General features: G+C 51.0%; 1 protein-coding gene across 1 annotated transcript in view; it reads left to right on the forward strand.

The window, feature by feature from the left end:
• Positions 1-1,201: 1,201 nt before the first annotated feature.
• The window catches only part of LOC118777982 (transcription factor 7-like 1-A), a 32,381-nt gene continuing 19,645 nt past the window's right edge, over positions 1,202-13,937 (forward strand). The window contains exons 1-3 of the mRNA XM_036529263.1: positions 1,202-2,210; positions 2,341-2,413; positions 2,522-2,649. Of these exons, the coding sequence (XP_036385156.1) occupies positions 2,025-2,210; positions 2,341-2,413; positions 2,522-2,649 (387 nt within the window). The 5' untranslated portion in view covers positions 1,202-2,024. The remainder of the gene's footprint in view (positions 2,211-2,340; positions 2,414-2,521; positions 2,650-13,937) is intronic.

The raw sequence follows: 13,937 nt of genomic DNA on the forward strand, positions 1-13,937 counted from the left end.
CTGTCTGCCCGGGGAGTGAGAGGAGGGGGGCGTCTCGTGGTGGTGGCGGGCCCTGGGATCACGTCTCACCGAGGGCGGATTCCGACCCCCCACTGCCGCTGCGGTTGGCCCCCTTGGCCACTGGCTCCATTGTTCTGGAGTGTGGACCAACGTGCAATTAAGGCGGCAGCGTGTAATTACGGCTCATCTCCTTACCCTGCAATCATCGCACGCGCTCGCTGGAGACAGAGGAGGGCCTGGAAATGCCACGAGGGAAAACACTGGGGTCAGACCCCACGAGCAGTCCCCCTGAGCCCCGCGGGGAGGCGGTGCCACCCATGCCCCTGCCCCGATTCTCACAGCGAGGTGCGACCACTGCCATTCCGGATTCTGTCTGCATGGCTCTCTCCACGCCGGCAGACCGCAAAGTCCGAACTGGAGTTCATGGCAGAGGAGCGGGAGTCAGCGGCCCCCCGAATGCAGAACTCAGCCTGAGAGCGTTTCACACCACGTTCTGACGGTGGGGCCTTGCGTGTGATCGCATGTCAGTCAGACTGACTAACGTCACATCACACTGAGGTGTGGAATCCTGTCTGACATTAAACTCTGTCTTCTAATGCCTCATTTTCATGTTTCTCTCCATGCAAGCAACGTTTTCGAGTGACAGCAACAGGTGACCCCTACCCTTGGACAATGTTTAGCCTTAAAAATAAGATGTGTCCCGTGTAGTTTGCTTTGTTCCCGGTCTGAGGCTTGGATCCTGGAGCACCTTACCACATCACCTGCAGCGGATGTGCGAGCGCGACGACCTGCTTCTGGCGCGACGTGCAGCTGGTTGAAGTCACAGTCCAGCACAAACTGCACATTTTCACTGACCAGATTAGCCTAATTATTTAAAACAGCTTCTGATTAAACCTTTTGACGAAAAGTTTGACATTTTGCATTTTCGTGGTGTGACAAAAAATATTGACCAACAGTTACACATTTGTTCATAAACCAGGCAGACATGCGTGCATGATGTTGATAACCTGAAATGAAGTCTGGATCCCGCCGGCTTCGACAGACAGACCATGTACAGTGTACCCTTTACGGTCACATCGTCACTTCCTGTAGACCGCGGTCCATGAGCGGTCAGCCTGCGACACCAGCGTTCCGCATGCCTAAGCTGCTCCTTTAAGGACAGCCCCGTCATCGCTTGTTGACTCAAGTTTTCAGCTCAAACTCCTCCTCTATTTTCTAATCAAGTTGTCTTCTTCCTCGCTCACTTCATTTTGGAGACCAAACTGCCAAACATTACTACACTCCGTCAATCAGGAGAAACCTGCTTTCCTTCGAACCGTGAGGACTGTTTCGCGAATACGCCTTCTTTTAAACAGTCACCGAAAATATTATGTTAATCAATCTAACCGAAACTTTGGGAACGCGGGTAAAGGAAAATAGCTTGGTTGCTAACTTCACTCCGACAGACGGGAATCCAAGGGAAATTTAGAAACATGCTAGCGAGTTGAGTGGTCTCGATCTTTTTACATGCATGCAGCCAAGACGCAAAACTTTTCCTGTTGATTTTTACCTTAGGCATCTCACTGAGCTAGGACTAGAAGAATACACGGGTATGGATTTTAATGGGTGATTCTGCGGTCAGTTCCGTTTTTCCACGGTGTGGTTTGTTTTGTATCTACCTCTGAACCTCGCAGGGAACAAGACCGAGGCTGCGCTGTTCAGCACTTCCACCAAACCGCCGCGAAGACGTGCGACGCTTCCCTTGCCAATGTGTCGCTAATATTGTTCGTGCTACTTGTGTTTTCCGTGCTTTTGGTGGATTAATTGAAGCTTCGCCCGGTTTTAGACATGGATACGTGGGAAATTTGCCCTGTGTCTTTCGAAGTGAGGATTTGAAATCGTTGGAGCAGCGAAAAAGAAAAGTTTTGGAGTTCGACCAAAGCGGGCTGAAGGACTGTTTTCTTCGTTGCACTGTAAACACACCGTGGAATTGTCTACATCTAAGATTAACAGGGTGAGATTAGGATTATTCATTCCTTTGCAAAATGCCACAACTTAATGGAGGCGGCGGAGACGACCTGGGAGCGAACGACGAACTGATCTCCTTCAAAGACGAAGGGGAGCAGGAGGAAAAAATATCCGAAAATGTGTCGGCCGAGAGGGACCTGGACGACGTGAAATCCTCTCTGGTAAACGAGTCCGAAAACAACAGCAGTTCGTCTGATTCTGAGGTAAATATGTGCAAATTCCGAGCCGTGTGTGCGGCGCTGCACGTAGCGATCGCCTCATCACCAGCGCTCCAAACCCGTAAATAAACGTTAGCTGTCTTATTTCTGCATGTTGTCTCCTTGTTGCTTGCAGCAAACGGAGAGACGTCCTCAACCAAGACCAGACCCAGAAAGTTACGAGAAGCACAGAGAGTACTTTGCTGAAGGTATCCTTTTACGGCATTTTACCGTATAAGATAGCTAGAAAAATGATTGATTTGGTAACTGCGTGCCCTAACGTTCCTCTTTGTTTCCCGTGTCCCTTCTTTCGAAAGCATTAAGAAGACAGCAAGATGGAGGCTTTTTTAAGAGTCCCCCCTATCCTGGTTATCCGTTTCTAATGATCCCGGATCTTACAAACCCCTATTTATCCAACGGATCCCTGTCTCCCAGCGCGAGGACGGTGAGTGACATTTAGGCAGCCAAAATACTACTTTGCAGTCAGGCATTGTATCACTTGTCTGCACCGTGCACTGTGTATCGCCACTGTCAAATGTGAGGCACACACGCGTTTCGCAGGCTGCAAAAGTTACCAGTGCGGCGCGCACCCGAGCGCCATATTCCCTTAAGTGGCCTCACGGCGAGCAACCGGTCCTTTGTTCGCATCGGAATGTCATTCTCTGCAGTTGGCAGCTGAACTGGCTGGCCAGCAGTGTATGACAGACCTTTATCTTTCAGTGCAGATCTTTTTGGGTGATAGATCGCTGGCTTTCTGTGGTGTTTGTGGTATGTTATGTTGACAATAGTTTGGACAGCTGCTGTTGAAAAAGTTTGCAGCGGAGAGTTTTAAAACTTTCCTTAAATGGTGGAAGAAATAATTTGTTGAACAGTGTATTTTTTTGATAAATCCATCTTGATATTAACACATTAAATTATGTGTAATTGGAAGCCAAATAAATCAATTAGCAACATTACAATGACCCAATCTACAATCCATCTAACTTTTATATAGCTATGGAGAGTTAGTCAATGTAATGCATATATTTAAGTTGGGTGCACCATGCTCCACAGGATTAGATAAGCCAAGACACCCGTTGGTGGTGCCGTTCTGTCTTTTGTACCAGCGGGCATTTGAAATACTTGCCATTAACTGTGGACTGCGGAGATTTGAGATCTCGCGCAGTGTACACAATTAATTGTGTTTTATGATAACAACGGGGCCACTAACCAGACACTTGAGCTGGAAACATGCCCAGACAACCATAATTTATCCGTCCTTTTGTTAGCTAGCGAGAGGAATTTCGCTGTCTATATCAAGCAAGAATTCCCCTTTTGTCTGTCGAATAAAGCCAGCTAGCCGAGGTACAAAAACAAGAGTCCTTCTGTCACTGACAGCAACGCTTTTGTATTTGTTTAGTATTGTACTGGTGCGTGTTGCTTGAAGTGTAAGCAAATCCCGTTACCGTTGAAGCCAGTGTTCAGAGTTTGTTTTGCGCACTTTTATCCATAGAATCGGCTGCATAAAACCAAATTGTTTGGCGACTCCAGATAAGTGTTTGCAGACTGGTTCATATTTGTTGGACAGACATCAACTTTTGTAAGACCAAATAAAAGCCATCCTAATCTTGGCACGGACTGACGCTGATTTCAGTCAAACAAAGTTGTGTTCGAAAGAGGAGGTCCATGCGTGGGATCTGTAACTTGTGGTGTACGGAGAGCTAGCTGTCTGTAAAGTGCCTGAAATCGATGTACTGTGCCAGCAATATCAAGACTTTTATCATTCTTATCACGATACAGACTCTGTCTTCATAGGCATTCTGTGGTATTTCTGCAAACGCTTTTCTGACGACCAACTGTATTTTGGTCGTCAGTAAAGCGACCAAAATATTTTATATGGTTCATTTTAGACGTGCTTAATCTATATGTTTAAAAGAGTATGTCTGATAATGCATATTTTGATGCTGAACCCTCGTGGGTGTCAAAGTATGCCACGGATTACTGCAAATTAAACGCTAATATTTGAACATGGTTTAAATATGGGCTAGTCACATTTAATATCCTTTAATGATCGCATTTGTGGGCTTGTTTCTAAAGCAACAGGCCCGTAATGCAGACAAGGCAGACAAGTAGACCAAACAAATTAGTCAACAGGGGTACGTCATCTCCCAGAAGGGAAAGGAGGGGTCCAACAGCATTTGATTAATTTCTTTATATGAAGCAAATGCACTATGGCTCGGTGCCCTCGAATGTTTGCGGTAATGAAGACGGGCAGCGCGTTGCTGGTTTTTCAGTCGCGGTAACCCCGTACCGCTGTGACGTTAGGCGCTTAGCCCGAATATGGACATGATATGATGAAGTGCAGTCAGCGGGACTTGAACAGACTTGCAGTGCGCCGTGCAAAGCAGTGAGTTCGCGGGCATTGAGCACGCAGCTGTAGGGAGTAGACTGTTTTTACTGCTCACCATTTGCAGCTTAGTAGAAAATAATGGCAGCCATTAGTTCAAGTTGAGTTTTGCCTATTTGAGATCATCACCCCATTCAGGCTGGACTTAAAATAGTTGGGCTTATAAGGATTTGGATGCATTAAATGGATGCAGTGAAATATAATTTTTTGTAGATGGAGCTGAGTACAGTTTAAGTATTTGAGACCTGAGACTGGCAGCTTTGCGTGTGAGTGTTAAGCTGTGTTGGCCACTGAATACCTGGCTCATTGTAAGGAACTTCTGTGTGTGTTGAGTGGCCCAGGCAGATGACTTATGCTCTCGCCTGAAGCAGGAGGGCTTGTCACTGTATATGTGCAACTAGCGGGGGCCTCTTTGTCCTTCAAGACAATGGCTTTATGTAGCAGAGTCCATTCCAGCCTGACCCCACCCCCCTAATGCCGCTCAGTTAGCGCTATTCAGTTGCAGGGGTGTTAGCCAGCTTTGTTAGTCTGTGCGGGTGCTTGATTGGAGGTATTGTGGGTCCCCGCTGGGGACTCGTTAACCTAACGGCCTCTCCCCACTCAGCGCTGGCTACCTGCGAGGCCAATACGCCTTTGTTTCGGAGGCCCTTTGCGTGTCAGGCCGACGGCTCCCGGCAGGACTCTGTCAGGACCTGTCCACTCTGTGGGGTGCGAGGGTTTGAGAGTGAATGGGAGATTACGAGATCCGGCTCCGTCGGGCTCCTGAGAGGCCCGTCTTGACACAGGCTGTGGAATTCCGTTGATTTGTCGGCGGGAGCTGTGGCCAATCATATCATCCAGCGTGGCTAAGACTGGGCAGCATCTGTGGATGCATTGCACCCAGACTGAGTCAGGGCTTTGAAAATGCCAGCGTGTTTGGTAATTCCCTGCTGCTGGCTTTAAACAAGTCGCTGAACGCTTGCCCAGTCTTTCTGTGTGCAGGAACTGAGGAGCACGCCTCTGTCTCAGACGCCACACGCGTGTACCGGCCCGGGTTAGCGCCCTGCGATGTGACGCGTGTACCGGCCCGGGTTAGCGCCCTGCGGTGTGACGCGTGTACCGGCCCGGGTTAGCACCCTGCGGTGTGACGCGTGTACCGGCCCGGGTTAGCGCCCTGCGTGTGACGCGTGTACCGGCCCGGGTTAGCACCCTGCGGTGTGACGCGTGTACCGGCCCGGGTTAGCGCCCTGCGTGTGACGCGTGTACCGGCCCGGGTTAGCACCCTGCGGTGTGACGCGTGTACCGGCCCGGGTTAGCGCCCTGCCTGTGACGCGTGTGGCTTAAAATCTTAGGAAAGTTGTAGCTTATAAGTTGCAAGCTTGCGTTTCCCCTCTTCCTGCTTCGAGCATCCCCCGTGCTGCCTTTCACACTGTCCTCTTGGTGGTTTTCCGTCCCTCGGGCCTTTTAAACGGAGGACGGGAGAGGGCTACCTGAAGACCGCGCAGAACCTTGTGTTTTAAATTATGTACACCTAATAAAAGCTGTCTGGCTGGTGTTTTGTTTCAGAGTTAACCTCCCTGATGAAGCCTGTTTGTGACTCTATTTTTAACACTCCCATTATGAAATGGATGCAGGATATTAATAGTCTAATCATGCGCCTCCTGTGCACATAACTCGCAGGCATAAATTCAATAAACTAGTTTGAACATCGATATCATATGCTGAGCTGCTTACAGTTGACCATTGGGTTTTAAATGCCAGTACTATTCTTAGGTAAGCTGAATTGTCAGGACAAGACTGTGTGGTTGTCACCTCTGCGAGTCAGTTGTCTTTGTTAGATTCCAGAATCGACGAAGACCAAATGGAAATATTTACCAACGTCAGAGGTGACTATCATGTGGTGATTTCATGATGTTACATTGTGGGCATTTTTCATGTCATTCTAGGTTTCATACTTTCGTCTTTCACTCCTGTTTTGCATTTAGTTTCTAACATGGAAAGCTGAGAAGTAAATTCTGAGGATGTCAGCCTGTGCTCAGGAGTCAGACTTCCTCAGTATTGTACCGGTAGCTCAGATACCCCTGCAGCTCACTGTTGCACTGCGTTATTTCAGGCATGGCGGGTGTTTGTAACGCACTGCAGTACCTCCGGGCCGGTGGAGTACGATCTGCTGACTCTGGCACCTGGTGGCGCTACGTGCTGGACGCGCGCATGGAAAATAATTTGATACCGAAGAGGACTTTTTTTTCTGGGAGAGGGGAAGGGACGGCGTTTTGGTGAGCTCTGCCGGCCGTACTCCTGCCGAGACCCTGACCGCCGCGGTGCTGGTGGGGGCGCTCTGGTGGCTGTCCCCGTGAAGACAAAGGGGTGCACAGAATGAGGAGTTTGAGCAGTGCTTCTGCATTCTGCGGAAGAAAGCAAGAGGCGGGTACAGGTTACAGCGGGTTAAAAAATGAGCTTAATCTACCCATTTACCCCCCGACTGCAAAATCCCAAAGAAAAACAAACCCCCAAAATAAACAGGAAAATGTGGACAGTCCCTTAACTGGCCCTGTCAGTCAACAGGCCCCTGGTAGAAAATGTGGCTGGACAATGGCTGGCATGCTTGGCTTATTTGCGGAGAGAGAGCCTTTCCCTGCGAGCGAGCAGCGTCTCTTAGCATGACAGGCAGGGTGAGACCTGCAGGCAGCAGGGAAAAAAGTTCCAAAACAAATTGCAGCGGCCTGGGAAGCCGGATGGGTTATTTGATACAGGCCTCTGAGAGCAGCAAGCTGCAGACAGACACCCCCTCTCTCAGCCTGGGCAGGCACACTCGTTTCGGGGCTAAATTAAATTACCGCACCATCTCGAAAGACAATGGGACACAGCCGCTGGACGGGAGAGGACTTCCGCACGCTTTAAACGAGCCGGTCCAGCACCGGCAGACCCCAGCGGCCGGGAGTTTCGGCAGCGGTTTCCGTGTGCGCTCTGACGCGGGACAGGAGCAGCCAGTGAGGGCCCTCTTTGCTGTCGCATGTAGCTGTGAGCTTTGCCTGAAGCCCTAAAGCTCTGGCAGACCTGCAATTTCTCTGTGTGTCTGCTCTCCTGCCCTCCACGTCAGCGATCGTTTCATTTTCGCAGTCGCCTTTTCCTCTTATTAAACTTGTTGTTCTTTACCAGGTGCTGCTGAGAGTGAAGGTTTTTTTGGTGGCTTATCATTGCGTATTATTATTAATAATAATTTATTTGTACATCTTACAAGACCCTGCAGAGTATGGACAGTAGGTGGGTACAGATGAAGCTGGATTTTATCCCTGGGAGGAATTTTAAATCTCTGCTTGGCTGTTTAATGTGACCCTGAGGGGCAGGGTGCAGATGGGTAATTGGTAATTGGAGAGAGGGGGTCTCCTCAGTGCCTCTGAAGACTCCAGGGTGATATAGTCCTGATATAGAGGCCCGACTAAGAGAAACCCATGGAGTAAAAACACACCCCACTCACTGCTGCCTCTGAAATATATCAGTGCTGGTTATTGCAGCTTCATATAACAAACGCAGCAGTGGTTATGGCTGTGGTGACTGATGTCTGTCAGAGCAGTTTATCCAGCAGCAGTAAGTGACAGGCAGCCTGCAGCAGTGTGGACGTGAGGTTTATTTTCTTGTCTGCAGGGGCTGGGAGGCCGTGGCCTGTAGAGATTCGGTGGTGAGGAAGGCAAAGGGAACCTGAGAGAACATGGTCTTCCTCAGCTCTCAGCAGCCAGGCTGCAGGCGTTTCCGTAATTTATTACCAGAGCTTTGTTTTGTTAAGTTAAAAAAATCCCTCATGTTAATAAACCGGGAGAGTTTAAGGAAGCTGACGACATGGTGGAGTGAGAAGCGTGAAAGTAGGGGATGGGGGGGTGTGGCTCGGAGTTAGGGGCGTGGCTTGGGGAGTTGGGGCGAAGCTCGGGGAGTTGGGGTGTGGCTCGGGGAGTTGGGGTGTGGCTCGGATTGCGTGGATCCTGCAGTTTTCGCAGCAGTGCATAGAGTGTGTTTACACTGTCACTGACATCAAAGCATGAGACCCCTAAGGAGGGTGACACGCCTGTGTGTGTGGCTGGGCCAGGGATAGGGTCCTGCAGGTCATGTGTCCCTGTGAGCAGGTGAAACGGTTGCCATGCAGTGGAACAGCATTTTTCCCCCGACAGGGTTGTGTCTTTGACCCGATCTGCTGCTGTTGTGTCCGGTGTGTGATGTTGTTTTTATGCGCTCAGTAGCAGCCTGCTCGGCAACAGCTCAAGGCCGGGGATGGAATGCAGAGAAGAGCACCGCATGTGCTCACGGACGTGCATGCGCTCTAACATGCATGCGCTCACGGACGTGCATGCGCTCACGGGCGTGCATGCGCTCATACATGCATGCGCACACGGACGTGCATGCGCTCACGGGCGTGCATGCGCTCATACATGCATGCGCTCACGGACGTGCATGCGCTCACAGACGTGCATGCGCTCACAGACGTGCATGCGCTCACAGACGTGCATGCGCTCACAGACGTGCATGCGCTCATACATGCATGCGCTCACGGACGTGCATGCGCTCACAGACGTGCATGCGCTCACAGACGTGCATGCGCTCACGGACGTGCATGCGCTCATACATGCATGCGCTTACGGACGTGCATGCGCTTACGGACGTGCATGCGCTTACGGACGTACATGTGCTCATGGACGTGCATGTGCTCCTGCATGCATGCATGCAGGCCTCTGAGTGGCTCAGTACCTGCAGAGGTGTTGTGAAGAAGCTGCAGGAGGGATTGTTTTTTCTGCATTTTTAGCATCCCTGTGCAGCAGGAAAACGCTTTGCACACAGCAGACAAACAGGCTGTTTCCCTCTCTGCCTTGGGAATGAAACCCTAATGTAGCACTGCACTGTAGTCTGCACTGTAGTCTGCACTGTAGCACTGCACTGTAGTTTGCACTGTAGTCTGCACTGTAGCACTGCACTGTAGCACTGCACTGTAGCACTGCACTGTAGTCTGCACTGTAGCACTGCACTGTAGCACTGCACTGTAGTCTGCACTGTAGCACTGCACTGTAGTCTGCACTGTAGCACTGCACTGTAGTCTGCACTGTAGCACTGCACTGTAGTCTGCACTGTAGTCTGCACTGTAGCACTGCACTGTAGTCTGCACTGTAGCACTGCACTGTAGCACTGCACTGTAGCACTGCACTGTAGCACTGCACTGTAGCACTGCACTGTAGTCTGCACTGTAGCACTGCACTGTAGTCTGCACTGTAGCACTGCACTGTAGTCTGCACTGTAGCACTGCACTGTAGCACTGCACTGTAGCACTGCACTGTAGCACTGCACTGTAGTCTGCACTGTAGCACTGCACTGTAGTCTGCACTGTAGTCTGCACTGTAGTCTGCACTGTAGCACTGCACTGTAGTCTGCAGTGTTCCCACATTATCCAGCACCTCTCTCTGCGCGTTTTCTTTTGAGTCCGGGCTCCTCGCGGGGCTGCCATCCTGAATGGAGTTTCGCTTTCAAACTGTGCTTTGGGAGCTGTGTGCCGTTGGTCCTGCCGGTGTCCATTCAAGGCCTCGCCCGAAATTGGCCCCCTGGTGGCCTCTGGGCATAGGTGTTTTGCAGAGGGGTCACACAGTAGAGCTGTTATCCGTTATGTCTCTGTGTTATCCATCCATGTTTGTCTAGAGGGTTTTAAAGTCGTTTCTTCTTTTTTCTGTTTTCACTGGCCCTCTGCTGGTTTGGGTATTTTAAGACCTGGGAGACAATGTTAGGTAAACAGTGTAATGGTGTCTCTGCCTGAGAGGGCCTCTGCTCTCATAAACAAACTGTGTTCAGCACAGCCTGCCCGTCAACATGGAGAGCCGCTAACACACACCCCGCGTTCAGCCGGGCGGCTCGGCCGGGGGGGGATGAGGGAGCGGGCGAGTGAGCGAGAGGGAAGGAGGGAGGAAGGGAGAAGTACAGAGGGACGGGGTGAGACAGAAAGGGAAGTACGGAGGGAGGGAGGGGGCGGTGAGGGGGGGGCAGAGGTGCTGCTGCCGCCCTCCCCACCACCACAGTGGGGACATTGTCCAGGACTTTAATTTGGGGAACATTCCTGCTGTGCCAGACAGCAGAGGAAGCCGGGAGTCGGAGCGTGTGAGCCGGCCGTGTGAGACGGCCGTGTGTGCCGGCCGTGGCGTGGATTACATTTCACAGCCTGCTTTAATGTGCTGGGGGAGGGACACAGCAACGCCAGCTAATCCAAATACGTTAAACACTCGGTGTGATTTCATCTCTTACCGCTTCATTTTAAGAACTTTTTTTCCGAAAGGCACTTTATGAGAGCTGTAAGTCAGGGTTGGGCAAGATGTTCCGTTTAAAAACATCATTCATGTAGCCTCACTCTGCCCCTGTTGTGCAATGGATATTGAGAAATTGGGAGGGAGACCCTGTGAGTGAGGGCCAGAGGGTGGGCTGCTCACGCAGGGCTCCTTAAGAGCTTCCTTCATAAATTGCGGAGTGTGAGTGTCTGTTCTTAAATAAAAGATTATGGTAGTGAGTGACGTGGGACACGCCCTCCCTCCCTGGTCTGTGAGGGTGCTGTGTAAGTTAGCGGCTGTCTGTGGGAGTGGGGTGAGGGTGGGGAGGGTTTCTTCCTGGTTTGGCCGTGGGGAGGGAGAATCCCGTACGCGCACCGGTATGCACTGGATCCTTCTCAGGTTGTAATTAAGAGCAGACCTGTGCTCAATGAAGCCATTCTTCCCCTGCTGATTGCATCAGTGGAACATTCTGACAGAAGGCCTCGTGTTAAACCCACAGCCCTCTCTCTGGGAAGTGTGCAGGTAACGAGGATCTGATTAGTTTATAGCAATGACATGAAATGGGGTGTGTGTGTGTGTGAGAGGTTTTGGATACATGGACACATTATATGTATATGTGTCTGTGTATAAGTTGTCGTTTATAAATGATTGGTCACCAGCACAGTTAGAATTTCACCTAAACATTTACAGATAACATTTACAGGCTATATAATCAGATAACACAGTCGTGTGTGTTTTGTCTTGTCTGTCTGTGTGCTGGGTAAGGCTGGATCTCTGGTCTGGGGCTCTCTGTGTGCTGGGTAAGGCTGGATCTCTGGCCTGGGGCTCTCTGTGTGCTGGGTAAGGCTGGATCTCTGGCCTGGGGCTCTCTGTGTGCTGGGTAAGGCTGGATCTCTGGCCTGGGGCTCTCTGTGTGCTGGGTAAGGCTGGATCTCTGGCCTGGCTCTCTCTGTGTGCTGGGTAAGGCTGGATCTCTGACCTGGGGCTCTCTGTGTGCTAGGTAAGGCTGGATCTCTGACCTGGGGCTCTCTGTGTGCTGGGTAGGACTGGATCTCTGGTCTGGCTCTCTCTGTGTGGGATGGAGAAGGACATGGCTTTTTTCCTTCTTTGAACAGCAGTCTGGGTTCGTCTTATGTTGAAATTTGTGGTCCTTGGTGGTTAGACTCGGAGGCAGTGCTCTGGGTCTGGATTACCTCAGAGGTCTTCCACTTGAGCTAAGGATTCCCTACAAGTCTTTCTAACTTAGTTTCTCGCTGAAGCTAGAAAACTGAACAGAGCTTGGCACAGTCTTCCATTGCAAAAATTCAAGACTTGAGTTTGAGCCCTTTCATTCACCAGATGCCAGCTTCTTGTTCATGAAACAAAGGAAAGAAAGACCAGGTGGGGAGGGCTGGGTCTGCAGGTCTCCCTCACTGCTGCTGCTGCTCTCTGTAGCCACGCTGCTGAGGTCTGTAGACCCACACTGGGACTGTCTTTCAGCATGTGCAGGTGGGTGTCTGTAAACACTCACTGGCTTAATGCTTCACTCTATACTAATAAAACCAGACTGTGCAGGAGCTTGGGAGAAGGGGGGTGGGGGGTGGGGGTTGCATTGGGGCCTCATCAGACTCGTATTTTTAACTGCCACCACTTCCTGCGGCCAGAAGAGAGGGTGAGAGTGACGACAGGAGGGAGATGGAGGGCAGAGAGAGGAGAGATGGCCGTGAGAGAGCGAGAGGTGGGAGGGAAAGATCTGAACAGGCAGTGAATGAGAATGGGAGGGATGGGGGGGGGCAGAGATGGAGAAAGTGAGGGGGGGCATTGAGAGATGAAGAGTGAGGGAGGGAGAGTCAGAGGAAGGGTGAGAGGATGGGCTGGCCTCTCCGGTAGAGCTGAGGCTTAGGTTGTTGAGGTTTGAAAAGTGGGGTGCGTGAACAGTTGTTTTGTGGTGGGGTCTTTAACCTGTTTGTGTAAACGTGGGCATTCCTGACCTTCAACCAGCACACACTGATTAATTGACCAACATTGATCATTAGCCTGGATTACATTAGATTATTGGTATCTCCTTTTCTTAGTTAGCAAGTCAGAACAGCAGAAGAGTTAGCAAAACGACAGAAGACCCGTTTACACATCGGTTAGAGTGAGCGCAGCGGCTCGGGACTGAGTGCCGAGCTTCAGACCAGCCCCAGCTTCAGACCAGCCCGAGCTTCAGACCTGCCCCAGCTTCAGACCAGCCCGAGCTTCAGACCAGCCTCAGCTTCATTTGGAAGGCAGGGATGTTTGGTAAAGGCTTGTTACTACCAGCTTCCCGCTGCTATAAAGCGGCATGTTAGTAAGCTGCTTCCTGTTGAATCCCATGGTGGAGGAAGCTGTGGAAACGTGCAGTGAGTCTGCCTGCGTTTCATGGGAATGAAGGAGGCGGGGTTGGGGTGTCAGGTGGGAGGGGCTAATTTCAGCTGTGGGGGTTTTGAATGGGGGGCGGGCGAATGGTGGGAGGCAGAGGAAGGAGGTCCAGCACAGACGGACACAATACCCTCTATAAGGTAAAGGCTTTAAAGAAGAGCTGGGCCGTTTTGCCAGGTGTTTGCCAGTCTGAAAGCGGTGCTCGCTGCTGTGTGTGAGGGGGAGTAGAGGCTCACCTGCCACTCAGAGCAACGCCGCGAGCTGTGGGCCCGTTCAATCTTTGGAGGGGTGAGTAAACGGTGTAGGAAAATGGTGACACTGCAGAGACGTTCTCTCACGTCCAGGATAACCAGCTTCTGTGCTCCCTCTGGCCTCCGGGACAATCTGCTCGGTAACGGCAGGTTCCAGTTGGTACCGGGAAGTTCTGGTGCTGTCTGTGTCCCTGTGCTGACTGGATGTCCTGTGTCAGACCACGCCCCTTCTAGAATGTTCATGGCGAGTCAGCAAATGGGAACTCTCAGCTTCAGCAGTGGCAGAGACAGCATTTTCAGCGTGACACACACATCGAGCCGACTATCTGCTCACGTTTAAAGAATCTGTGGCCACAGCTCATACAGACTGGAATGCACTGGGGCGTCACATGTGACACGTGTTTCTCTGTATCTTTTCGATAGACGGGTAGTGCTAGAATGTGTG

This window comes from Megalops cyprinoides, chromosome 5, assembly GCF_013368585.1.
Source record: "Megalops cyprinoides isolate fMegCyp1 chromosome 5, fMegCyp1.pri, whole genome shotgun sequence".
NCBI lineage: Eukaryota > Metazoa > Chordata > Actinopteri > Elopiformes > Megalopidae > Megalops > Megalops cyprinoides.